At 35.9% G+C, this 26893-nt stretch overlaps 2 protein-coding genes across 21 annotated transcripts in view; both read left to right on the forward strand.

Annotated features, from left to right (window-relative positions):
• Positions 1 to 876: 876 nt before the first annotated feature.
• Positions 877 to 2811, forward strand: LOC136270213 (uncharacterized). Of its 2 annotated transcripts, none has more exons than XM_066067132.1 (4): positions 877 to 1146; positions 1262 to 1336; positions 1505 to 1835; positions 1962 to 2811. In XM_066067132.1, the coding sequence occupies exons 2-3, from the start codon at positions 1312 to 1314 to the stop codon at positions 1831 to 1833; spliced, it is 354 nt and encodes a 117-aa protein (XP_065923204.1). In that variant the 5' UTR covers positions 877 to 1146; positions 1262 to 1311; the 3' UTR covers positions 1834 to 1835; positions 1962 to 2811. The 2 variants fall into 2 exon arrangements, with proteins under 2 accessions (XP_065923204.1, XP_065923205.1); XM_066067133.1 differs by having other exon boundaries at positions 1975 to 2811.
• Positions 2812 to 3806: 995 nt separating this feature from the next.
• Positions 3807 to 26893, forward strand: part of LOC105336465 (uncharacterized) — a 33413-nt gene continuing 10326 nt past the window's right edge. For 14 of the 19 annotated variants that reach the window (XR_901457.4, XR_901458.4, XR_010708025.1 and 11 more), the window contains exons 1-12: positions 3807 to 3957; positions 12375 to 12556; positions 12928 to 13045; positions 14001 to 14079; positions 18021 to 18110; positions 21324 to 21444; positions 21549 to 21623; positions 23713 to 23857; positions 25712 to 25784; positions 26002 to 26131; positions 26387 to 26572; positions 26675 to 26786. Coding sequence is in view for 16 of the 19 variants with exons in the window: in XM_011440772.4 (XP_011439074.3) it covers positions 12383 to 12556; positions 12928 to 13045; positions 14001 to 14079; positions 18021 to 18110; positions 21324 to 21444; positions 21549 to 21623; positions 23713 to 23857; positions 25712 to 25784; positions 26002 to 26131; positions 26387 to 26572; positions 26675 to 26786 (1303 nt within the window). In the remaining 3 variants the exon portion in view is untranslated. Of the gene's footprint in view, positions 3958 to 7003; positions 7049 to 7437; positions 7620 to 7735; positions 7977 to 8091; positions 8941 to 11490; positions 12252 to 12374; positions 12557 to 12927; positions 13046 to 14000; positions 14080 to 18020; positions 18111 to 21323; positions 21445 to 21548; positions 21624 to 23712; positions 23858 to 25711; positions 25785 to 26001; positions 26132 to 26386; positions 26573 to 26674; positions 26787 to 26893 lie in introns of those variants that run through there. The other 5 variants (XM_034456945.2, XM_066067384.1, XM_011440776.4 and 2 more) reach the window with 5 other exon arrangements.

Genomic DNA, 26893 nt, shown 5'->3' on the forward strand with positions numbered 1-26893 from the left:
AGCAGCCGGGAACATTACCGGCGGAATGTATTACACGCTTTCAGGCGAATGAATGAGTGTGTGAATAATTTATTTGCAGTATAATGATTGATTATCAAAAGAAAATGAAAACTGAAATGTGTATCGAGTAACGACACTACGAAAACAGGTAATAAAAATAATACAAAGAAAGATAACCCGGCTCGGTCCTATATCTACATTTTTATCACAAAACGGAAGTACTCCCCCACCCAGAGAGAGAGAGAGAGAGAGAGAGAGAGAGAGAGAGAGAAAGAGAGAGAAAGAGAGAGAGAGAGGAACTTGTTAGTTGTTAGAACTTGTTTCTGATCCTTTTGTTTATTCAATAAAATACGTTCAAAACACAGAGAGAGAGAGAGAGAGAGAGAGAGAGAGAGAGAGAGAGAGAGAGAGAGAGAGAGAGAGAGAGAGACCATCTACCGATTTGTTATAGTTTATCTAAAATGACTAGTATAATAGTAATACGTAAAATACCAAAATGAAATGTAATCTGGGATGAAATATTTCTGTCAGTTATTTTCATTGGGTAGACAAAATCACAGGTGCATGCTTGGGGACAGGACCTACCACTGCCCCCTTCCACACCCACCCTCAAGTAGATCTAGACCCCCGGAACCTTACTAATTTTTTTCCCCCTTATATGTTATCCGTATCCCCTCTACAAATCATTTCAATAATATATACAGAGGGGATGTGCTGATTTTTTTTTAATGTTTGTTTTAAGTAATTTTGTGCAACGAATGTATAATATGTCATAAAAGAATAATTTAAAGAAGAAAAAAATAAGTAGAGTCCCGGGGGTCTAGAGATACTTGGTGGTGGCGGGATGGAAAGGGGGGGGGGTCGGCCCTGTGGGTACGGGATGTTTCGCACCTATACATGTTTCGCGCTGAGATGGTTCGCACCTATTCTGTTTCGCGCTGAGATGGTTCGCACCTCGATGTTTATGAAAAAGAAATGTTCTGATTAATATTTTATTTTATTATTGCAGATCGTGCCATCCTTCCTAACACCAACTGGCCAGCTAATGTCCATACACACCTTTGTTGAGAAAGATGGGAAGTCTATGCAATTTCCTCTGCTCTTTGCCCTTATATGTCTCGTAGACGAAAGGAGGTCTACATTGAGGTAAAATATTGAGTAAACTTTATTTTTATATATGAAAACTTATTTACATAATTTCTTTGCTGTAGTAGTAACAACTTGATTGTTTCATTAATCAAAAATATTATTGCTGTTTCAGGTTTTTCGTGCCGTGCAAGACAGTACAGGCTTGTGAATCCATCGGTGGAAATGGCGACTGCCGATTTCGAAGCAGGTATATTAAATATGTTAATTGTTAAAAATTATGTTAAATAAGTTAAAAAAATAATTTACAAAAACATCTATTTAATAGAACTACTTATAGGAACATCAATATTTTTCAATGTTGTTTTTCTCCCTATTACTCACATATATATTCAAAAATTTGTTTGAATCATTTCAGGAGCATGGCAGGCCATCCGCGAAGTCTTCCCGCATGCATCCTTGAAGGGCTGCGCCTTTCACTGGTCAAAGGCTGTTTGGAGCCATGTACAACAGCTTGGCCTGGCCACCACCTTTAGACAGCAGGAAGGTGCTCACAGCTTCATTAAGCAGCTCCTGGCATTGCCATTCCTCCCATGGAATCACGTTGAGGATGTCTTCAGAGTGATGGAGGAGCGAGCCCCAGCCACTCACGCAGTACGTCAGGGACCAGTGGATCCAAAATCCAGTTTTTCCCATCCGCTCCTGGAGTGTCTTCCAGTTCGCCATCAGAACGAACAACGACGTTGAAGGTAATTAAAATAAATAGAATTTCGCGTATACTAGATATTTGATTTGACATTAGTATGTAATGAGTAAACATTGAGTATGAATCGATATGATTATTCATTTCTTATAATTAATGTTATCTTTTACAGGTTGGCACCACAGAATGAACTCTAAGGCAAGAGGTCTATCATTGTCCTTCTACCAGCAGGTTGGAACCACAGAATGAACTCTAGGGCAAGAGATCTATCATTGTCCTTCTACCAGCTGGTCCCCCTTCTTCAGAGAGAGGCTGACGTTGTGAAAACCAGGATTGCTGCATCGGGCCTAGAGCGCGACGTCAGAAGAACCAGCCACCTGACGCAGCAGAAAATCACAGCAGCAGCAGCAGACCGCTACATGGCCCAGGAAATCTCATCTGGAGCGTACTTGAAGATTTGTGGATCCATTTATGCTGCTCCGTTCGAGTGATATTTCGGTTGTGGTAGTGATACTGGATGGACTGATTGACTTTGTGATATAATTTCTTGGTTGTTGTGATAATATATAACTAATGTGGTTTTGCCGTGTGACTAAAAACATTTGTGTCTGGTGAATTTGTATGTGTGATATTAGTGATTACATGTAATACAGTTGACAAAAATGTTTTCTTTGTTTTAAAATGTGATTTTGTTGACATAAAAAGAATTGAAATAAAGAAGAAATTGCGATCAAAGTTTTTTTTTTTAATGGGAAAAACATTAAGTTGGTGTTTCGTATATGAATATTTGGTCACTAAAGTATGATTTCTATTTTTTCAAACTCAAAGTATGATGTGTATCTTTCCACTGATAAATGTATGTTCAACAATTAATGCATTAGAGACTGTTATTAGATTTTTTTTATATCAAATTATGACTGTCTAGCACAAATCCAGACTAAACAGTTTAACTGTTGAATTCCATACAGTCTTATACAATGTATCAAATGCCTTTCCATGTACTTTCAATTACATGATACCAATACCCAGACAGTTGTAAGTTTTTCAATGGTAAAAATAGTACGTTGTATGTTTGAACCATTTGTAAATCAATATGCAATGAAATATTTTATTTCAATGAACATTTTTAAAATTTGTTTTCGTTGATTCACATATGCAATGAAGTGCACGAAAACTCTATGGTATCAACGAATACTTAGTCTAATGAAACCACATAATGTTTAATTAATTTGAAATATGTCGTAAAAGCATTTTGCTCTGTTATATCGATTTAAAAAAAATAAAAACACCAAACAAAAACCTAAATACTAGTCTGTCATTCTTCTAAGCCGCAGTCCGGAAATAGGAACTTTTGTACAGTTGTAACTGCATCATATCTATAGTACTGAAAAAAATGCTCTAGATTTTGGTATAGAAATAAACCATTCTTATTGACCAAATTATTTTTCTTGTTTAAATTAAACTCATATTGCATGACATTTAATTAAAGCTGCAGGGGGTCTATTCGCAAAAGATCGCACCGCGTTTAATCGTAAACGTTATGTTTGACGTAAAAATTTTCCGTAAGACTTTGGTTATTTACAAAATGTCGTAAGTGTGACGTTACGTAAAAAATCGTAAGTTTACGTCCACTTTTGGGTTGATCTAAGTCTATGCTTGATATGTTTTAAAACTGTTTAAAGTTGAGTTATTGCAGTTCTACCCTCATTTTGTCATAAGTCAAATTAAGAGAAGAAACTCCTATTCGATAACGCGCTATGCTTTCTATTCCATAAACATAAACGTACGTTTGTCGTAAGTGTAAAGTGTAATCGTAGACGTACGAGTTTTTCTGAATATACTGCACTTGGCCTTTTTTTTAAATTTTTAAAGGAGAGGAGTCTAATTTGTTTAGTTATAAATTGCAACACTATAATTAGGATACTTAAGATATGTAAGACAAAAGTCCAAATACTGAGAAGACACACGTAAAGGAAGGCTCTAAAGATGAGAGTTAATTAATGCGGTAAACGAGTACCTGCCTGGGTACTTATTGGGGAGAATACGGTAAACGTAATGGATCCGAAAGCGTGATCACGTGTTCAAACAAACAAACATGGCGACATCGGGTATTCACGAGGAATATGTGCGATATCAATTTTGGAGGATTTAAGTATTTCACTGTAATGGTAAGTAACAGTCAAAACAGTTCCACACGTTTTAAATATATTGGCTACTATAGTTATTGGGAAAAGACAAATTGTTATTATAATATGTTTTACGGTGTGACCGTTGGGGCGAGCGCAGAAGGAGCCACACATATGTCATCATTGTTAAATGCAACCCGTGGACTTAACCAAACCAAAAAAAATTTGGCTTTGTCTCTAAAACTTTTACCACCGCAAGGAACCGGAAGATATCAAACTTTTATTCCAATGGTCCCCTCCTACACTTATACACTTAAACAAAAAACTACCACTGAGGCAGAGCATTAATAAAATGTTAAACAGACTTATTAAAATATTTTGATAAACACAAAGCCGGTTTTTTTTATTTTTTATCTCTACTTTACCTTTTAATAATGATCATTAAAATCAATAAATTGTGTGTCTGTGTTATTTCTCATTTTGTACCTTGTTGTTACCGGTGTTTTAATTATTTTCCTGTGTGACATCAATTTTGTTTTTAATCTTTTTAATTTTTGTACGCTATATAAGCGTTGTAGACATATGTGCCCTCCCCCTCTTTTTAGTGTGTGATCTTCAATATTATTGAAAGGTTTGACCACATATGCAACTATAACAAATACATGTAGATATTTTTACAGTTTAATTTTTTTCTTTTATTTATTCATTACAAAATGACGTGGCTACACGTAGATCTAATAACGATTAGACTTTTCTTTTTTAATAATTTTTGTCACCTAACTAACGTATACAATGATTAGATCAATATGACAATAAATTTAGCATGGAACTTGCATGTGTATTTACTGAGCAAAAAAAAAAATCATCAAAACAAAACTAATCAGCCAAAGAGTCACCGTTAATAGCGAGTGCAGTATCAGTATTAACGGTGACTCCCTATATACTGAGTACTTCCTACACGTTACATTCAGTACAGATGCTTGATCCACCTCTAAATGTATTGCGGGGATAAAAAACGCGAGATCACTGTGACGTCATAGTTAACTTTTTGCGCTCGACAGTTTTCGTAAACTGTCGGACAAATTCGGGGAAGGAAATGACGTCATAGGTACAGTTTTTTACGTAAGCATATGTGTTGTTTACTTTAATGGTTTTAAACGGATTTTTTATTGTTAAATGAAAATGATGTATGCGATTTACAGGTAAGAATTTTTTTTAGAAACGCTTCCTGTTCCGCCATGTTGCTATGCACTGCAAAGGATCACTGGGATAGTAGAACGTTTTCACGCGGGTCCACAAAATTTTCTTTGAACAATGTGCAGATTTCAACTCGAATTTCCTCCGTTCGTACACGTTGTCTATGGAGCTCGCTACGCGAGCGGCGCTTCGCGCCGCCTCGCTGCGCTCGCTATTAACTATCCCCGGCGCTAAATACGAAATTTATTCAAGAAAAAAATGTGTAAAATGTAGCAGATTAGACAGAGGCATGTCTCATCGTCTCTATTAAAATTTTACCTGGTTTAATTAAAGTTTAATAATTTTTGCTTAATTGTTCCATAAGATAATCTGTTACTCAAAATATGTTTTGTCTTTTTTCATTTAAAGTAACCATATAAATTAAATTAAACCACAGGGGCTCGTCACGAAGTTTTTTCAACCTTTTATATATACCACCTCTATACTATAAAATATTTTAGTATAGTGTATTTTATAGTATAGAGGTGGTATATATAAAAGGTTGAAAAAACTTCGTGACGAGCCCCTGTGATTAAACAGTGTTAAACTAACTTAAAGACTATAGATGCCAGTATAATTCTCGAAAGAGAAGAGTGGACAGACAGAGCCTTCATCTACTTAAAGTACATATATGTATTTCTTTAGAGAAGTTGATAAAAGACAATTTATACCTGTCTGGTTCTTCAAAGAGAAGTTTAAGTCTACAGACATCATGCGCTGACCCACAATTTGGGATGAGGGTATAAGAGATTCCCGGTGGGGAATCTGAGCCATGTTTACATTGATTTTAGTATGTAAATATTTAAATTTTATATATCTTAACACCCCTCCCCGAATATTACCCCCACTCCCACCCCCACCCCTCTTAATCTGTGCATGGAAATTATAAAGACTATTTTGATATTAATGAGAGTCATTAAGATTAAAAAATTATTACAGGTACCAAACTTACCTGGTCATATAATTTATTGTTTATTTATATACAATGGTTTGTTTTATTATATTTATGTAATACTCTTAAAAGCTTTCTTAGAATTTGTGTTGACATGAACTTCAATGTGCATGCAGTTGTGATCATTGTGCAGTCCAACAAACTTAATATTTATTTTGCAAAAAAAGGAAATATTTCTCTGCTAATGCTGTCTAATTAATGGTTAAATTTTCAATATGGCCTTTTTTTTTTTTAACATTTTTAAGTTTAAAAATGTGTTTTGCTTCACCTATATAGCTTTTAATGTTTATTTATTATTTGACACTTAGGCCTAACCAATATAATTTCTTGTTGGTTGGACCCCGCTGGCTCGTATTTAAATAAAACTCTACAAATAATTTTATCTTTAATTTCCCGCATCCAGGAAATCCTGCACTGTTTTCTGTTCTATTTCCACTCAATTTTTCGTATTTTTTATAAACTAGTTTTAATTTAAAAATCAGAATTCTGAAGAAAAATATAACCATCCACACAAATTTTTTTATGTATCGCCTAGAGATTTCGGCTACAAAAAAAAATAATTTTATTATTTATATTAAATCGCTTGCCCGCTTGTACCTTTTTTCACTGGATGTCCGACGAACAAGAAATTAACTTATTGTGGCCTTACTGGTTTCTTGGACATTTGACCAAAAAAACAACTTTATTGCTGTAATTTCAAACTTGTTCTTCTGCAAAAATTTTGGTATAATAGAACACTAAATGATCTTTCTTTTTCTTATTACATGCTGTGTTATGCCTTACTCAGTAGTACAGTGTATTATGCAATGGAATAAGAAATATACATAAATGATGAAATGAAATGAACAAATCTGCTATTTTCATTTCATTTCAGACCTTTTATCTCTTGCTTAGTTTAACTGGGAAGCATCACCTGTTGCAATAAATGAAGTGTTCATTGAAAGTGTAGGTGTTTAGAACATTTATTATCTTAACAAGATCATTTATAGTGGTTAGAATTAATTACAGACACTGAAAATTTGTTCTCAGAATATTATTAACATAACATTTTCAAAATAGAGGGGCATGATACATTCGTAATAGGGTGAATGAAGATACTGTTTTGCTCTGTTCCCCCCCCCCCTCCCCCCCCCCCCCCAAAATAAAAATAAAAAAATAGAACCCTGCTGGTACGTAAGTGGGAGTGAGGTGAAGTCATTCTTTTAAATATCCATACTGAAGAAATCATAATGTCTTACAACAAATATAAAAAAATATTTCCTGGTGTCCTTTCCTTTCTTAAATTTGATTAAACAGCGTGTCTTTTCCAGTCATTCAGCAAACAACAAGGGTTTAAATGGCGAATTCACGATCATCTGACTGATAATGTGTTCTCCCGTCCAAGTGAACGTGGTTTGTGTAAGATTGAAATTTAAAGTGTGCACATGTTGAAATGAATCGCATTATTGAAATGTATATGATCGATGCAGCGCCCAATGAACTTGGTTTGGGATCGATATGAGGCAGGGGGTATACAGTAGGTATACGCGTTGCCTCGTAAAAGTTTGTCTCTCCCCTTTTGTTAATATCACCTTTCATGTGGGTCGCAACCAGAGCTGCGGGGAATTGTTGCCTGTGTCAATATCTTTTCAGGGTCTGCCTGTGTTTGGGAATCAAAGAGCACTCGGGGATTTCATTTGTTGATATAATACACTCTTTAGAATAGGCCTTTTTGTGCAGAAGGAATATTTTGCCTTTCCCTATTTGTTTATTGCGAGTAATTCAGAATTGGATGTTTTGAGTGCATCGTGAAAAAGTGTCATAATTATTTGGGAATTATCAGTTATGTTAGAATTACTGTGGATTTTTGTTTTGGATGGAGGACCAAAGACAGGTAAACATGATTTTCACCTAAATTTATTTTATTTTATTTAATTAAATGGTGTTTAAAAGTACATTGTCGAGATCATCCATAGAAGAGCCATACATTTTACATAAAAAATGTATAATTTTATGAAATACATGTAGCAACTCTGCGTTGGTTTTTCTTGCAATGTGTTGATCTCCAGGTAATTGACAGAATTTGCAAGTTCTCAGCCCGTATATGTCAGTAATGTGTGAATTGGTTAAGGTTGAATTCTCTGGGTTTTTTTTTACGGTTGGCTGGTTCGTTCTCTTGTCATAGCCGGGGCTGATACCCAGTAATATTGAGGGTGCTACACTACCATTAAATGGCCAGGCCCATATAGCAGCATGCTTGAGTTGACGTCTTGTCTTGGATTGTAAACAGCTTTTACAAGATAAATACGTTGTCTATGGAATTACCACTTTACATGGGACTTTATGTGTGGACATGACAGTTTGAAAGTGATATCACACAATAGGTGCAGGCTTAATCTCTGCCCACAAGACATGTAAAGTAAACAGTACTGTGGCCATTGAAATCTCACCCCAGATTGAAGATAATAGTGATAGATTCCCGTTTTTTTTTTTGGTTTCAAAGAGGATATATTCCCTGTGTTTACGGATGTGTTACGGATGTATTTTTATCCAGTGTCCAGTTATTCTCTTCAGTGTGTGTCAGTCTTATACATATATATGGAATTTAATTAACAAGGATTTACTAGCTGATTTCTGATCCTGTGGATTTAACAATGATTCAGCTTAAAGTTGATAAAATGGACTCTGGATTCTCCAAAGCCCTGCAGTCAAATCAAGGAAGGCAGAGAGTAACATCTCATAACATAATCTGATCCCAAGTTTTCAACAGAGTTGAGAAAGGAAACAAAATTCAAAGAGCCCCAGTATCAAAAGGCCATCCTTTCTGGGGACAACTGTCATCAGCTTTGATATAATAGGTAAAAAGAGTTGCAATAAAGAAATTTGCTACATGTACATTAACTAGCTTGTAGAACAACAGATTTTTGGCTTGTTAAGCTTTGGACTATTATCAGGTTGCGGTTCAATTTCATACATGTACTTTAGATTATCAATCAAAAGACACATTGTATGGAATAAGAAGAATTAAATTGATAAAACATTTGAAAATTCATGCAATGTAGGCAAGGCAAGAAATTTAGAAATGCTTAGTCACAGATTTAATGTACAATGCCGAAAAAATAGCGAAGATAAATCATTTATTTCAAAGTCCAATTTTTTACTTTGCCAAAAACCCTTAGATTGGGTTTATTATCACAGATGTTCTAAAAACTGTCTTTACAAGACGGGCGTGATATTAAATAAAGCTGACTTTGCCCAATGTGGCACGAGTGTAAGGCCAGCAGTCTATTACATAACTAATCCTGGTGATGGGACTCGGAAACTTATCTCCGAGGTCTCCAGCCGGTCGTGCCTCCCTTCAGATATACCGGAATTAAAACGTGGTCGTCTGGAGAAGAAAAGTAAATCTCATAATCTTCAACCACTGATTTTCACAACTACTTCAAATATTTGTCTCCAAATCAAAACGGCTTTAGCTTCTAAAAGAAGCTCATATTTATTGGTCGTTCGGCCAATATATGTATTAGGCATACCTCTTTATTCTGGGGTTGATAGGCCCATGAAACTTTAGTGGGGGTCCTAACGGAATTCACGGTCTGGAGGGAGGGGTTTTGCGAGGATCGTGAACGGTCAGATAACAATTTGTGTTGTTGGTCCTTGTAGGGTGACACTCGCTGGGTTTGTCAACTGGGATGTAGTGCTGGGCAAACATTACAGCTTTGTTTTCTGTCAAATTGAGCATTGTCATTGAGGTCGCCTCTCTCGTTATTGATGTATCGAAAAAGGATGACTCTTGCCTTATCTCTGAGTAAGCATTCCGCTTATCTAAGTGGAAAAGGTGAAAACATTTTGATGAAGTTTATGGCTTTAGATACGTAATTTGGGTAATTAATTTGTCTTCTAAGTTGAAATCCAACACCTCAGAGTTTGTTACCAGGTAGCACGGGGTCAAAGGTTCATTCTAACAGGTAAGATTCGGAGGAATTCTCCGGGATTCCAAGTTATCCACCGCACACTTCCTCTCTCTCTCTTTGAAGCCTTGACTTCACAAATAAAACAGTATGCAGTATGCACATAGTTAGAATTCTTCCAGGGAATATAGTGTTGATCACAGATTGGCATAAAGATTTTCACAGCAGTTGTGTCATACTTTATGTAATTTATGGGCAATTGTTGGATATTTTCATTAGAGACTTGCAGGTGTAACTTATATGTATGCAAGAACATGTACATCTAAAGATAGCAGAAGTTTGGGATGAATAATTGATGTTGCTATGTGAACTGTAACCAGGTTACTTAGCTAATTAAGCTTAATGGGGGCTGCAATAAGATCATACTGAACATCACAAAGCACCATTGTTTGACTCACTTAGCTATCAGATAAAAAGTTTGATTATTATGTAATGTAATGAAATAAAATTGTTCAGTAATGACTGTCTTTTTCTTGTGAAAGACTCTTGAGCAATTCAGTTAATTTGATTTTATATCTGCTCTGTTAAGCACTGAATTTAATGATAGGTAGACTGTATATTTTATGATTGCTTCACATGTAACTGGAGAAGTGAGATTGGTAAAATTAAAATGGTTAAGCCTGTTTCACCAGTGCCCATGTAATAAAATTTCATGGTGCGTATGTGTGTCTCCTATCTACTATTCAGATGTTACAAAAGACAGAATGACAGGGCAATAGCATGTGAAGCGGGAAGCATTGTGAACTCTCTGGACCAATGGTTAAACAGAAACTGATAGACAACTGATTCAGCTTAGAGTCCATTACTCAGGATCTTAAAATTTTTGTACTTTATTCTTAGTTTTATGCTTCATAGAGTTGCTTAATTTTAAATTTTGAAAATTAACGAATATTAATGATATACTATACAATGTCACAAACCAGGTAAACCTTAACCAAAATGCTGCACTATAAAGGTAATGAAGAAAGAACCAAGCTATAGGCAGACAACTGACCATGCATAAGGATCCTGCAACTATTTTTCCCAAAATATGTAATAGACCTTGACCCAATGTATTGCATTAGGTCTCCCTAATTTCAGACTCCAACTTTTACTGAATAATGGAAATGAGAAATTAAAGCTTTTAACTTGGATGTTGTTGCTGTATTATAATTCCACACCAAACCATTTTATTATTGTTGATTTGTCATTTTTGAAAGCTTGATTGCCTCTCAATCCTTGTTCTAAATCATCAAGTTATGCAAGGATTGGGTAAGGGATGATTTAACTCAATAAACACTGTGCATACTTTTATTGTACCGGACAGAGAGGACTGACCTTAACTATAATGTCAGTACCCCACACTGTTTAACCCCCCCCCCTCCTGTATGTACTATGCTACAATAGAGTGCATCTGTTACCCTCAAAAAGTTACCCTAGTACCCTACAGTGTGCACACACAAGCACAGGGACATTTCTTGCCTCTGACTGGGGTAGTGTGTTGTGTTCAGAGTTTAAATCCTATTGTATAATGTGTTTGTAGTAGCAGGTCTGTAAATCAACACATACTCAACACTAGAGGGTAGAGACAATGAAATGGCACCCCCATCAACGCATTCTCCAAACATCTCAGTACAAATCAGGATATTTTAAATTGGCTTTATATAAATAAATTTGACGTAATCTGAAAGTATTGCACCTGAGATTATCCGCCAAACCTTTCTCTTCGTTGCTAAAGTACACTTGTGAATGTGTATGTATAATGTGTATGTATACCCAGTTTATCAAATATTGATATTCAGTGCTTCCTCAACCCTAATTATCCACTTGTTCTTGAAAACCAATATTATGAATTGGAGATGTTGAGTAGATTTGGAAAATTCCTGGATTCATTGACCAGGGAGACCGTAAATTTGTGTCAACATTAGCAGTACCCGTAGTTTTGGTGACAAATAAGTCGAGGCAAACACCAGCAACATTCTGTTCAGTGATCAATACAAACAACAACACATTGAAATGACTTTTATTGGGTCAAACAATGGATTTCATGACTAAAAGCTCAAACTCTGCCATTTCTATGGAGAAATTGGATTCTATTATCAGGGTCCTTTTTGGATATTTATGAAATGTCTAGGATCTGTAAAATTCTGGATTTGTAAAGTTTGGATCTGTAAATATCTAGGTGTGTAATGTATGAATCTCTACTGAATAAATACAAGGTATGTGATGAAGAATTTACCATGTTTACTGTTTGTAAATGTCATTGCACCTGTAAATAAGTAAATCTTAAATAAATAACTTTAAAACACAATAATGTTGCCAATGGGCTTTGTGAATTTCAGGGTAGATAATGGCAGGATTTGTCAAAAAATGCCCGTGTCTGAGGCCCAAGATTCAGGAGGAAATCTACGAGCTTGACTACCGCCACTGTAACCTAACGGACGTACCTGCCCAGGTGTTTAACTTTGAGAGGACCCTAGAGGAGCTGTACCTGGACAACAACCAGATCCAGGACCTACCCAGGGTAAGTTCTTTAGAGACCACTAACAGTTTCCCTTCACCATTGTCTTATCATTATAAATTATTTTGAATGAAACACTCTTTTAGGGTTATTTTGACAAGAGCTTGGACTTTATATAGTTGTCTGAAACAGCAATGTGACACAGACCTTTCTATTTCATTGTCAGCCACTCAGCCCTAGATTTTGAAATCAACAAGATTTGTCCAACTCTAGACCTATGCCTATGCAGACTTTTCAACTATTTTTAAAGCAAAGAGTAGTTACATCCTTACAAAACTCCATGATTTTGTTAAAATACGTCTAAAACGCTCCTTTTAAGTCTGTGAGATATCAAATCTGAATGTCATCTGTGTATTATGCAATTGTTGTTTTAGGAGTTATTCTGTTGCCATGGTATCCGGAAGCTGTGCCTCAGCAACAATGAAGTGACCAACATTCCTCCAGCCATTGGAAGTCTGATCAACTTGGAGGAACTGGATGTCAGTAAAAATGGTAATGCTTCTGTCCTCCATTACCTGCTTGTTTCCTGTTACCCAGCAGACATCAGACAGTGTGCACACTTTGTTGAAATAGATCTGACATAATCCTAGAAATTGCTGGTATAGGACCCTTCCTCCTCGTAGCTTTCCTTCTGAAGTTTATGACTACGATGAGTCCTAGGAAGTCTAGCTTTCTTCAAGTTTTTAAAATGAAATGACCTTGTAAAGTGTCTGTATTATACTGTGCACATTAAGGGGAGATTTATGCAAATGAAGCTCTCGGGTGTCAAGGTGGGAACCACAAGCTTGTGTGAGAGGGCCGTGGATTCTCTCTGAAGGACACCCTGATTAATGTCCCACACAATCTGTAGGATGTATTATAAATAGTCGATGATTTAATATTGAATGAGAGCATCTGTTGAATGTGTGTGTCTGTTATTGATTATAATAATGTTAGGAAACTCAGTGCACAGGTTTCACAAATGTTATACTGAACACATCACTTCTTGATAGGTACCTGGGCTGCGTTTTACAAAGGAACTTACAACAAAGTCGTAAATATTTTCAGTCTCATGGAACATTCTTTAATAAACAAAATTTATATCAAACCATTTATTTACAACTATTTTGATTTCCATATTTATATTTTACAGCTATTACAATAAAATATTGAATAGTTTGTGATTAATAAAGATTCATTAATTTGGTCGTAAGTCATAAGTTCTTTTGTAAAACGCAGCCCTGTACTTCTGACTAATTTCTGTGAAGTTTATTCTATTTGCTTCAATGCTAGACTGAACAGCATCAATACATTACAAAAAGTTGAAGGAGTAGAGTTTTTTACTCTTTTATACCAGACTTTACTTTAATTCACGTACAAACATACATAACAAGCTATATACCTAACTGACTAAAACATTAATAATATTTCCTTGTAAGTTAATTTGTTTACTTGTTTACTATTGTAGGTATCATAGATATACCGGAAAACATCAACTGTTGTAAATGTCTGCGGTCGGTCAATGCCAATGTCAACCCTCTTGGAAAGTAAGTACCCAAAAACACCCGTTGAGGGACAAATCTGTACCAAACAATAACATAGGGGAGAGTGTAAATTCAAGCTTTAATTTAGGGGAGGGTGGCCTAAAAAATGATCCCCATGTGATTTGGGGGGGGGGGACTAATTAAATGCCTGTTAATTAAACAACTAACAGCATTAGTTAAGTTAAAATAACTAGATGTAAGTGCCTCAAAATGAAATAATGGAATGACAGAGCTTCAGGATTCTTCTGGGCCATCTAACACAGATTCCATTCAGAGAATGCAGGTGTTCATGCTTGGACTGTCTGTATTACACAGGAGTGAAAGAAGCAGGCCCATTGCTCAGTGTAGAATTGGGTGACATCATGATTAGATGAGATCGGTGTGTAATCGCCTGTTCAAATTCACATCATTATCTTTAGCGTAATTTTCTGCATGGTTAACACCATTTTGCACGACTAAAAAGGGAAGAATGTCTACACTAGATTACCCTACCTTTAAGGAAGGGTCTATTTTAAAAACATTTATTGACTACCTGCATGTCATTAACCAGAAATCTGCTATCTGGGTGTGTGTAAATAGGGAGCTCCATTGCTTGGGGTACCTTGAAGGGTAAACAGGAGAACTAAATACTTATCCATGTGTAATTGGAACACCGTATGAATTTCCAGGCTGTGTTATTGGATTATTCTTTAATTGCCATGCAGAATGATTTCTCAATTATTGCTTTGGGTACTTGAACACCAACTGAAGTGTAATTGGCCACACTTCACAACAGCAAGTGAAATTGCCAGAGACCACATGCATGGAACATTTGACTGGGCTTCTGTATTTAACAGAATAGAAGTTGGCCCAGGCCTGATTCATGTGGAGAGGACAATATGGCTGTAACTCTCTAAGCCATCGACACCTGTAAAAACTTGCCACTCAATCTCTGTAATTGGACACATTCTTATAAAAATACCAGGAATAGCTTTCTTCTCTCTCTTTAAATGAACAATTAAAGTTAAATTGGGTTTTTGCACAGTGAGATATTGCAATGCGTCTTACGAATCCAGTGATGCGCTGTACATATAGGGACAATCACAGAGAGAATAAAGTGATAAACGTACAGGTGTCATCGGTATAGGGATGAATCCCTCAGAGAGCACCTGTTGATGTATTGCAAGTACAGGACCCTTCGACTTGATACCCTTTATTGTATCCAAAAATTATCCTCAAATGAAAACACTGTGTTTAATCACTGATCATGTTAATCTTTAAAAGTTACATTCATACAGATTGGAAATGTTCTGTGTGAGGTTGTAAGCATGTCAGTCGCACCAAAACTGTTTGCTTTTGGTTTACATAGTAATATTTCTTTCACAACAATGGAGAATTTGCATGTATTGTAATGCTGCTGGCAAGTATGGAGAAAATTGTTCTGACAATTATGTGGTCGTTGCTTGTACTGCTCAATGATTAATTTAGTTCTAAGAAGATGAAATCACTGAATTGATACTAGTATACATACCAGAGAGTATGTTTTGATTTTATACATACTAATTAATACACAGTACCATAGTGTATATATACTTACTGTGGTGTATGTTTTGCCAGTCATTAAGCTGGCAAACAAGGCGAACAATCTGAAACTGTTAACTGCCGAGTACACTTTCAGAGGAGAGAACAAACAGCAGCACAATAAGAAAAGGTGTGTAAATAAAAGCTGGGCAAATAGCAGGTTAACGCAGGTAAACATAGGGGCCCTGTCTGGCTTTGTGTGGAGGGGACAGAGAAACGGGGCACCATGTGGAGTGACAGACCAGACTGTGTAAGGCATGGGGAGGGTACCTGGCCCGCTCAAATCTAAGCGCCCCCAGAACTGGCCTGGCTCTGGAGCACGGGCTTTGTGAGGCAGAGCCAAACCATTCAAACAGCCACTTAGTGACTCCATCTATTTACCATTGTACTGGTGTAAACATGTTAATTATCACCTGTTAACCAACTCCAGCTACTTTATTGGAAGCCTGGTTAACAGTATGGCACCAAAACTCCCACCTCTACCACAGTCAGGGAGACCCTGCCAACTCTCTGCAGAGTCTGGTCCAAGTCCAAGAAATGCTGACAGGCTGCAACGACTAGCTTTACACTATTAAAGAAATCCTGCCATTCAAAAAAGAAAAGTTCATGAACATCTATAAATGTGATTATTCAAAATTTGAGTATGGTAACCTTAATGGGTTTATTGATAACATTTGCAGATAACATGCATAATCACATTTTGCAGAATAGCTTTTTCAGTACATTACATAGGCTAGAAAAATTAATTTTAAGTTGTGTACATACAAACGTTAATTAGCGAGAACATTAAGTTATCGTTAGGTTTTATATTGCATTTATTTTGAGCTAAAAATACAAATTTATTTAGAAAATATTTCTCTGACAAAGACATGGCTTTTGTTGGCCATTTAGGGGTAGAATTGGACTTAGGAACATCAAAGGGGCGACATATACCTTGGTCTCGTTACGACTCAAGTGCATGTTGTTCTTCCACAAGTTGTTAATGATACTCCAAGACCTTTGAGAATTCATTTATTTTTCTGTAATTGAAATATATGTCATTTTATACCATACGATTTAAAAAAGATTGGGGGAAAAAAAGTGATTATAGGTGCATTGTATATAATTGAACGTCTTCTTGCATTTATCAAAAGACAGCAATTTGTATGTTATCCTCAGTGAACTTAAAGGAAACAATTTTTCTTATTGTACAAATTCATTTAGACTCAATGACTTGGTTATGAGTTTTTGAAGTATTGACTTGATATGGAGATTAAACAAACACAGATTGGAACTGGATTGGGAGGGTCCTTATAAACAATTAACTCACTGCAACGTGTCCTGGTCTGTCTGTTAAACCAGATAATCTCTGAGTTACCATGCAGCTATTAACATGGCCCACGATCAAAGACTCTTGGTTATTTTTAAGAAACTCAGACAGTCATGGGTTGAGGATTCCAGATCCCTATCGGCCAGAAATTTGTAGATGGCTCATAAGTCAGTACCATCTGTTTTTCACCCTGGTTAAACCCATTACAGAGAGTATTGTAGGACACACTTTATGGCTTGTTCTTTTCTCATATTCTACATTGTGTTAGAGTCTAAAGTGTTTTTATCAGTGTAGACTTGCATAAATGGGGTTAAACAGGGTCACATTCAGAGATCAGACAGGGCATCTACATACAGCAGACACTCTTACAGAATAATTACAGGGGCACCTGCTGATTGGATCGTTTCCCTGGTGTTTCACTTAAAGTAGTTGACTACGGGGAACAGGTGTAGGGCTTTGTTACTGGATGTAGTATATTGAGATTTAGTGTGACAACACAAAATAAGGTAGTCAATCAGGCTCACTGCATACCAAACAGTACAGAGGCAGAGAGTCTCCAAGTGAACATCCTTAATATAACCAGTTGAACAACCTTTGAACCAATCAAATAATGGTGTAAATCAACTTTATAAATTTCATCATAGGTTACCGGTATGTTTGAAATATATTGATTCACCAGATACATGTATACATTAGATGATGATGTTTTATGTATTGTTATACACCTGTTGTATGTATTGTCATATGTCATATAATGTTGTATGTACAGTCAAACCTCAATATCTCAAACTCAAACTGGTTCAAGATATCTTAGGTTGTGAGATAAAGATGTTGAAAAAGGTACTGAAACATCAGTTGAAACTTTCAAATAAATTACTTTGACATTTCCAAAGAACTCATCATGTCAATATCTAAGACATTAAGTATTTTCATATACATTGTATTGTTCAATGTTGTATGTACAAAAATACATGTAATGTTGTATGTAATGATGTATGGGTAAGCTGGTACTCTGGCCGTGTTGTACCTGAGAGTGTGTACTGGTTCACTGACCCTTACTCTTTCTGTATTGTAGGTTACCAGAAGGACTGACACAGCTAGGGAACCTCACACAGCTCTACCTCAATGACACCTTCCTAGACTATCTACCTGGCACATTCGGCAGGTGAGAACCAGTTTATTGTTGTAGTAGGATTATTATAGGTAAAATACCAAATAAACACGTGTTAAACTGGATAATCAAAGTCTGACCAGTTTGTTACATCTTCTAATTTAAATTTATGGATTTACATATATAAAAAATTCCAAGGAACCCTGCAATAATCCAATCTTTTTCATTACCTAGCTGCTTCCTCTCTGATTTCTAACAAGATTTACTTGTATTAAGATTATTTTAAAAGAAACCGTTAAAGATAAATTATGAACTGTTAGATATGATTTTTATGATAACAGCTTGTGAAAACCAGAAAATTTTACTGGTCATTTTATATAAATACGGCTCTTTATAATTTTGTTATTTAAGTTATGGACTCTCTGACACACGATTTGAAGACAAGGAAAGTGTTTATATCAAGGTGTCTTTTTAATATTGTGGGCAGCTCTTGATAATTCAGTTAAGCGGTGTGATAACCCGATGATCGATTCCGCCCCTACATTTACTGTTGTAAACAGAGTAAGGCTGTCATATAGAATTTACTCAGGATTAGGCGGGGAGGGTTTTCTAACAGATTCCTGTCCCCTAAAGGAATGTATTGACAGGTGGGAGACTTCCTCACCAAGTCCGTTTGGCAGATGATGAAATGTGATGTTAAAGACCAAAGAAAGTGAACATTTATTATCAAAACAGAGACGTACAGATGGGTGTAAGTACACAACTATCAGGCAGCTCAGATTTAAGACGACCTAAGCCCCACTGGCACTGTAACTCCAGTTGGTTACTGACAGAAATATTATTAAAATCCCTCAGAAACTGACCCCTCTACCATTTTATGATATTGAGAATATTTTACTAAAGATATGGAGTAAATAAAATTCTCCTGTAGTAATATTTGGGGAGATACGATCAGTTGCTTGGAATGTTCTGGCTATGCGACTTTTGGTAACTAGCCTTCTGCCGGACCATTTTATATAGGGTGTTAGTAGGTTTTAATTATTTAATATGTCAGTTTACATGGGAATTTCAGTAAATTGGACAGTTTCTTAGGCATATAGATTGTCAACTACTTATGTCTTCAATAAGAACCTAAGCTATGTGCAGTTTTTTAAAGAGTGTTATCTTAAGCATCTTGTTTCTTGAGAATTTTATCTTCATTATGTATGTGTTGTTTCCATAGGAATCTTAGCTATTTATGACATTCATAGGAACATAGGTTTCTAATAGAACCTAGCTATACTAGTATATAGTTTCTAGGAAATCTAGCTATATCAGGTTTTTCGAAAAATCTTAGCAGTTTTGGTTTCTATTTGTACTTAGCTATATACATAGTTTCAAAACGAACCCTAGCTCTATTATGACTGGTTTCTATGAGAACTTTGCTATGCTTGGTTTCTATAGAAACTTAGCTATATATGGTTTCTATTGGAACCCTATCTATATTCTGATTGGTTATTCTGAGATGCTTAGCATGCCTGGTTTGTAAAGGAACTGAGATAGTTTCCTTAGAAGCCCAAGCTAAATTATTACTGATTTCTCTTAGGAGCTAAGCAGTGAGCCAGGTTTCCATAGGAAGTAAGCTATATTTAGTCCTGAGGTAGCGTGTGATGGGGAGCCCCTGATAGACCACTTGACAGTGGCTTGTTGTTTGGTCATTGGTTCAAGTGTTGATTGTGTTTGGGATAAGTGAATAATTGCTGCCCCTCTCCCCACTGTTCACTGGTCACTTGATTGATCCGATCAGATAGTAGGTCCAAACACTTCAGATAGAGCCCTGCTCTGCCCAGGAATGTGGGCTATGTAGTGTGGCTTGTGTCACACTTTGAGGTATTGTGATGTAATATACTGCGTAATAAGTGGTCACTTACAGACCAGGGCTGCTGATTCCCCTAATACCCCAGGTTTGTTGAGTTTCTTTCATAAGGCACAGCCAGCCAGAAAATGCTGGACTCAGCTGAGATATGATGTTTTAACATAATGGTATTTCTGTGAGGTGATTTATTATGGCTGAGACTCAACACGCAATGTAGATAACGTCTTGTCCACAAACATTGAAAAGTCGCAGGGATTAAGTTGTTGGGACAGTGTAATGAGGGGGAATAATCCATTGATGATAAAGTTGACCTGGTAATAATCCTGAAGTGTTGGTCTGTTTGTTTGTCTGTCACTTGTTGACAGAAGGCCAAGACTTCTACAGGCGGTGGTCAGTCGAAATTGGATTCTGTGTTGACACAGCCTCATGGTCAATTAAATCTCAAAACAAGTTTAAGCGACCCAGACCGAACCATTTAGTGTCTTCATGGTTGTCTGATTTCTGATAGACTGTCCCTTGGCTTTAGCAGATGTCCAATACTTGTACAATACAATATTTACTGTAGATGTTCCTTGTCTGTTATGTAAGCCTATAGTCTTTAATGGATTGAAAATGGACTTCCAAATTAAGAGTTTGGTTCAATACATTCCAGGCAGTCAAAATATTGAATGGATTTGCTGTAGTTCCGTGCCTCTCTAGGTGTCATATTTCACTTTAAACTGTCAAGTCCTGTTGTCCAGGTTAAACTCACAGGGGATTGATTTCTCTGTTTTATCTAGGTGGCATAACTTTATTTATAGAACACATCCCAGCTTTAAGTATGTTTTTATAATTCAACAAGCTGTACCTGGGCGAAATTTCAATGTATTGATGACTTGCAGCCTTTCACACCTGTGTCTAAGTATTTCATTAAAATGGTTATCTTAATAGCTAGGAAGATTTATGGGCCTCCGTTTATTCATGCGTTTAAAGTAGATATTAAAGTAAAAAATCTCCCCATTGCTTTCACTGTATTGACAGAATTGAATTATTCAGAGATTATATTATGAGTTACAAGTAACAACTCACAGTTTTTTTATTTTCGGTAAAAGCTGTTAAGAATTAGTCTATAAAGTAAAGTAATATTAAACATGGGCTAGAATGTGTTCATTGATGTTGGTAAAATTCAGATGCACTTTTATTCTTGCAAGAGAATACCTTTATAATTATGAAATAAAAACAGACGGGGATATTTTCTGATCTTGTTTATTCTCATAGTTTTCTTAGGAATAGAGTATTTATTCTGTGCCCTGATAAAGTTCAAAATAATCAAAATCATGCAAAACAAAGTATTTTGGATTATATCTGAAAAAAGTATAGGGCTTCACCTTTTTAAAGCGATTGTTTATAAATATCATGTCTTTATTTTATAGATTATTGAAACTGAAAGTATTAGAGATCAGAGAAAATCATCTGAAAACTCTACCCAAGTCTTTTTCCATGCTGACTGCACTTGAGAGGTTGGACATCGGACACAATGAGTTTACAGAACTGGTCAGTTACTGCAGATACAAGATTTTCTGAGATAATACATGTATCTTGTTGGATTTTACATGAACATGGTTGGTAATTTTGTACATGGTTTTATTTTTTAACAGCCGGATGTGATTGGGAACTTGACCAGTCTGCTGGAGCTGTGGTGTGATCACAATCAGATCTCAACCATCACCCCAGTAAGTAACTCGCTCAATCACCCCAGTAACCCACACAATCACCCCAGTAAGTACCGGGTAACCCACACCATCGCACCAGTAAGTAACCCACATAACATTCAAGTCAGTGAGTCAAAATATATTCAAGTAACTCACCATGGTAAGAGGTGAGGAAGTTGGGGAGAGGAATTCTGTCAGCTTCCAACACACTCTTGTCATTCTATTTAAGACAGTTATGGCAATTGTCATTTGTGGTGCACTATTTGTTAAAGTAATTTTCAACTTCAATTCAGTATTTTAATGTAAAGAAGAGTTTTAGCTAACATTATATGAATTTAAAATTGGGCTGACTTTGGTTTTTTCTGTGACATTTGATGATCCTATTTACTGGTTCTGAGACAGTCCACAATGAGGGGCTTGGCGCCAGCCTCTCACAGAACTCAAAAACAGACTAGCATGTCCACACACTACAAAGGGTCCCCTGTCATTGTTCCCTATCAAACATGACACAGATCCACAATCAGAACAAACGGGATTCATCAGGCATTCCAACAATTTGGTCAAAAGATCAGACAATAATGGGACTGTACAGATATATTTGAAATCTCTGTTTCACATCAGAGGTCCTCTTTGGGTCAGAGTTGGAATGAAAATGGTTGTTGACTAGGGTTGTGTATCTTGATCCCAAGCAGCATGCGCGGGGACCCCTGTTCCAATAGAACCACACGACAGGGGCCAGCACGCTAACATTGAAACTGATAGCATCTGTATTCTGAACGGGTCACTCTTGCTCAGAACAAAAAACTCTGGTTAAATCGTTAAAATCAATACGCATGGATTGATAACAGAGTTGATATAGTGTATTTGTATATGTAGGTATTTAAATTCCCTCCGTCCTTTGTGTGAAAAGCTACTCATAAATTGATATTTCTTTTTTGTCCACTTTTCATGCTTATAGAGTGAGATTTATCATTGACTAACTATTCACATGGACAAGTAAGGGTTTAATTTTCACAGTTAGATGTGATAGCTGCAAAAAATATTTCAAGAAAGGAAAAGAAAAAAAAGGAGGAGGATCCAGACCTTGGACATTGATCAATGTTTCTTGTCAGTCCCCATTGAATAGGACAGATCTATAAATAATGAGGCACTTGTAGAGAAGTAATTATTGAGGAGATGTATGCAGGGGTCTAGGTTTGCTTACAAAGGCTCTAATTGTAAACTGACGGTAAACTCCATCTTGTATGTAGCAAACATCCAAGTTATTAACAAGAAATCAAAGAAGCTATAATTGATTTGTAAATCCTACATTCCAAATCTTAAATTTTAAACTTTATTTCCAAATCGTTTCATTAAATCGGCAAATCGTTTCATTCAATCAGCATATAGTTGTATTTCTACTATCATGACTATAGATATCTCAGTATATCGTTATAAGCAACAAAAAATAGCCTATATAATATAATTTATGCACTCCCCAATCAGTTTCAAACATCTCTCTAGTACACAAAAACACACTATTTATCAGTTGTTTAAATACCAAACAAATCTGTAAGTTGAAGATGAATTGTCAAAAAGAATCATCGTTTATCTATCTTCATCATTTTGATAAACAATTTATAGAGTAGTGTCAAATGTGTTGACTTTTAAAGTTGTAGTATGTCTGGAATTTTGTGGATTAGAAGGATCAGCCTTTCTTATTTGTGTGAAGGGATATTGTGTGTATAAGTCAGCTAATCACTAGAGAGAAATTAATCTGGTCTTATGGGAAAGCACTCTTGCCTTCAGGTCTTCATTTCAGTAGTTACTTATAACAGATCTGCTGTACATGTAAATGCTATAGCACTATTTTATAGTAACATACACTCTCTCTTTTTTCTCTTTCCTTCTTCCCACCCTTGCCAGGTGAAGTTTGAAAATGTTTTCTTCTTACATTGTATTTTATTGAATTTGATGTGAAACCAGAAAGTTCTGCATCTACATCTGACCATAAAAATTATACTCATTTTACTGTTTTATCTAACTTAATATGCAAATTATAAATTTTAAACTTGTATTCTGTGTGTTTTACCGACCATTGAGTCAGTCTTTTTGGTTTATTCTTTTGTAGACTATTGGTAACCTCAAACGCCTGATGTTTCTGGATGCCTCATCCAATCATTTACAGTCACTTCCATCAGAGATAGAAGGGTGCACCTCATTGGGTGATCTACATCTAACAACCAATAGGATCCAGGCTCTTCCGGAAACTTTGGGTAACAATAATTGTAGATAATTTATGCTTCTAAGATCCTTTTTATGGACATTACCAAAAACTTGGTGACAACTTATAAAATCCAGTAAATCAGGCTTCAGTTCGTCATCTTGAGCAGTTCATGAATTATAATAAATAAAGAGAATCATCAATAGATAGGCAAGGACAGATAGCCTGTACTTCAGAAACTGTAGGCCGTAGATTCTTTTAGAAGTTTCTCATTGCCTGAAAGTATGGGGATATGTGTAGTACAACTTACCATTTATATCGGAATCATGGAAAGTGATTCTTTAGATTGCTTAAATAAATTTGATTAAATTAGGAAATATTAAGTGAGGTATGTCTCTCATTTACAAAATGGAAACTAGGCCATTGGTTGTTCATACAGATGGAATACAACAGTGTCATAAAAATTAGTCATTTGTTAATCAATGAATTTTTTCTATGAAAGTACTTGATGTGTAAATTCCTCAACAAGATTTAGTGGTGGCTACACTACCTTTTTCTTTCTCAACATGGTATATGAGGCCTTTCTCTGGTTTTAATTACTGATGACAAAGCACCGTTATTTATTAGGAGTAATTAGGAATGAAAATATTAAACCAGAATGTTCACCTGAGTTATGTGTTGTGAGGTCTTTTGAATGGCTGCTCATTGATCAAATGTCAAAACGGGATAATACAACCTCAATTCCTGGCCCTTCAGTGTGTTATAATAATTGATCGGAATAATTGAATTATACAAGCCCCAGCTCTTTTGAATGCCTGCTTCATGTCCATCACTGCGATTGCGGACCATTGTGTAAATCTTCATAATTAGAGCTCCTTTAATAATCTTGTCAAGTTCGGATATCTAAACTATGAAATGATAGCCCCATAAAGCAAGGAAAAGTCTAGACCAGACATGCCATTAACATGGAGATATTCTCCCGTGTATCCAGATAAGGCAAGAGGGAAATGAAAAGATAGTTTATTAAATAGGTCCTTCCGTGCTGTAATGCACCCTGGTGCTTCAAATAATGGACATTTTATCTCAATTGTCAATGCTAACCTTTCTAAAAGTGGTTTTAAAAAGGGGGGAAAATTAGTTCAGCTTTCAAGTCTACTTAGTTTAATGAAATTTCTGCAATAAGTCATACGTCAATGTTCAATTTGTATGAAATTTGATGATAATGTTTAAATTTTCTGACAGTAAAACTGTCTTTAATCTGTTTTGGTGATAAGATAGATAAACCCATCACTCCAATATTAAATAGACATATCCACACCATTACACATCCTAGCTTATTGACATTCTTCCAAGTTCAAAATTGATCAATAAAAATAAATCCAACTCAAATATAACTGAAAATAAATTCCTGATTAATTTTACTGTATGGCACAGAAATTGGAGACGTGTTTAACAGTATGGTGTTGTTCCATTTTATTTGTATACCCGATGTTGTAATCAGAAATTGATTCCAAGTAATGGTTTCATTAATTCAGCAATGGCTAGGGAAGCTTTGATCAGTTGAGATTTTATTGCCAGACACAGTCCGCTTTACATGCCTAGTCAAGGCCTTTAAACGCGACTCAGGGTGACAAGAAATTTAAATGTACCTGGAGTTCTGTTGTTATTGGGAAGGACAGGTACCGTAGTCAGTGTTATAAGCGCCCTCTACAAAGGTAAAAAAGGAGAGGCTAATTGATATTAAAATCAAATTCTTAAGCATTTTAGGGTTTATCATCTATTGAATCAAACAACACATAATTTAAGAGATTTAAAAAAAATGATATTGAATAGAAAGATAAAAATGATGTATGGTATATGTAAAATGATGACCACGAACATGCATTCATCCTGTTAATGTTTTCAGGTAACCTAGAAAGCTTGACCACCCTGAAGGCCGACAACAACCAGTTAACATCACTACCATCTACCATAGGGGGGTACGTATACTACATATTGTATCTCAGTTTGTGTAAACATGTCAAAGGTCGTTCATCTATTTGCATTACATTTAATTACAAGGTAATAATGTCATGCTTAGTGGTTAAGAGAGAGTTTCTAGAAATGACCAAGCTTTATATGATGTTGTGTTATAGAAATAATCAAGTTTAGTATATGTTGTTCTGTAGAAGTATAAACAAGTGCTCTATGTTATAGTCTGCAGTCGTTATCGGAACTCAATGTGAGCTGTAACAACCTGGAGGATCTTCCAGTGACCCTCGGACTTCTCAGGAATCTACGCACATTCTACGCCGACGAAAACTATCTCCTGTTTATCCCAGCAGAGGTATGTTCATCCAAAATAAGCAGATGTATATAATAACCAAAATATTTATGATTTAATTAAGGAATTAGGACATGACTGAGACATGTTGTTCACTATTCATAGCTCAGGAGTAAATGAATCAATGTTCTTTCTTTAAAATCCATAAAATATCATAAATACAAAATGCAATGAAAAAGAATAATACATCAAGACGTATATGAAATGTATTTGATTACAAATAAATTTCTTATATTTTGAATTTTTTTCTCTTCAAAGCTCGGGAGTTGTAATGGAATCACAGTCCTTTCTCTCCGGAGTAACCGCCTGGAGTACATACCTGATGAAATAGGTCGTATCCCACGGTTACGAGTCCTGAACTTGAGTGACAATCGTTTAAGGTACCTACCATTTACCATCACCAAACTCAAGGACCTCCAAGCCCTGTGGCTAGCAGAGAACCAGGTGAGGCGAAAACTGTGTTTATGCAATAAATTTCCATAAAGGGTACAGTTGGTTGGTGGATGAAAGCATCATCATTGTTTGACCTTGAGATTTCTTTTCCAGACTTGTCCTTTGATTCCGCTGCAGTCAGACCATGATCCAGATAATGGAAGAAAGTTCCTGACTTGCTACTTGCTTCCCCAATTAGGGGATGATGAGGGGCCCAATGATTCAGGTACGCAGTTAACTTTAAAAAAGCTTAACCTTTCATGAATTTTTGAAGAACTTGGCATCAAAATTTCAAAAAAGGAAGGAAAAAAGAAGGGAAAAAGAATCCAAACC

Source organism: Magallana gigas, chromosome 7, assembly GCF_963853765.1.
Source record: "Magallana gigas chromosome 7, xbMagGiga1.1, whole genome shotgun sequence".
Classification (NCBI taxonomy): domain Eukaryota; kingdom Metazoa; phylum Mollusca; class Bivalvia; order Ostreida; family Ostreidae; genus Magallana; species Magallana gigas.

Bases quoted from the DNA above. Each gene is read 5' to 3' on its own strand.
- LOC136270213 (XM_066067132.1), top strand. From the start codon at position 1,312: ATGGCGACTGCCGATTTCGAAGCAG. The intron at 1,337-1,504 runs GTATATTAAATA...GAATCATTTCAG, and splicing joins GACTGCCGATTTCGAAGCAG to GAGCATGGCAGGCCATCCGC.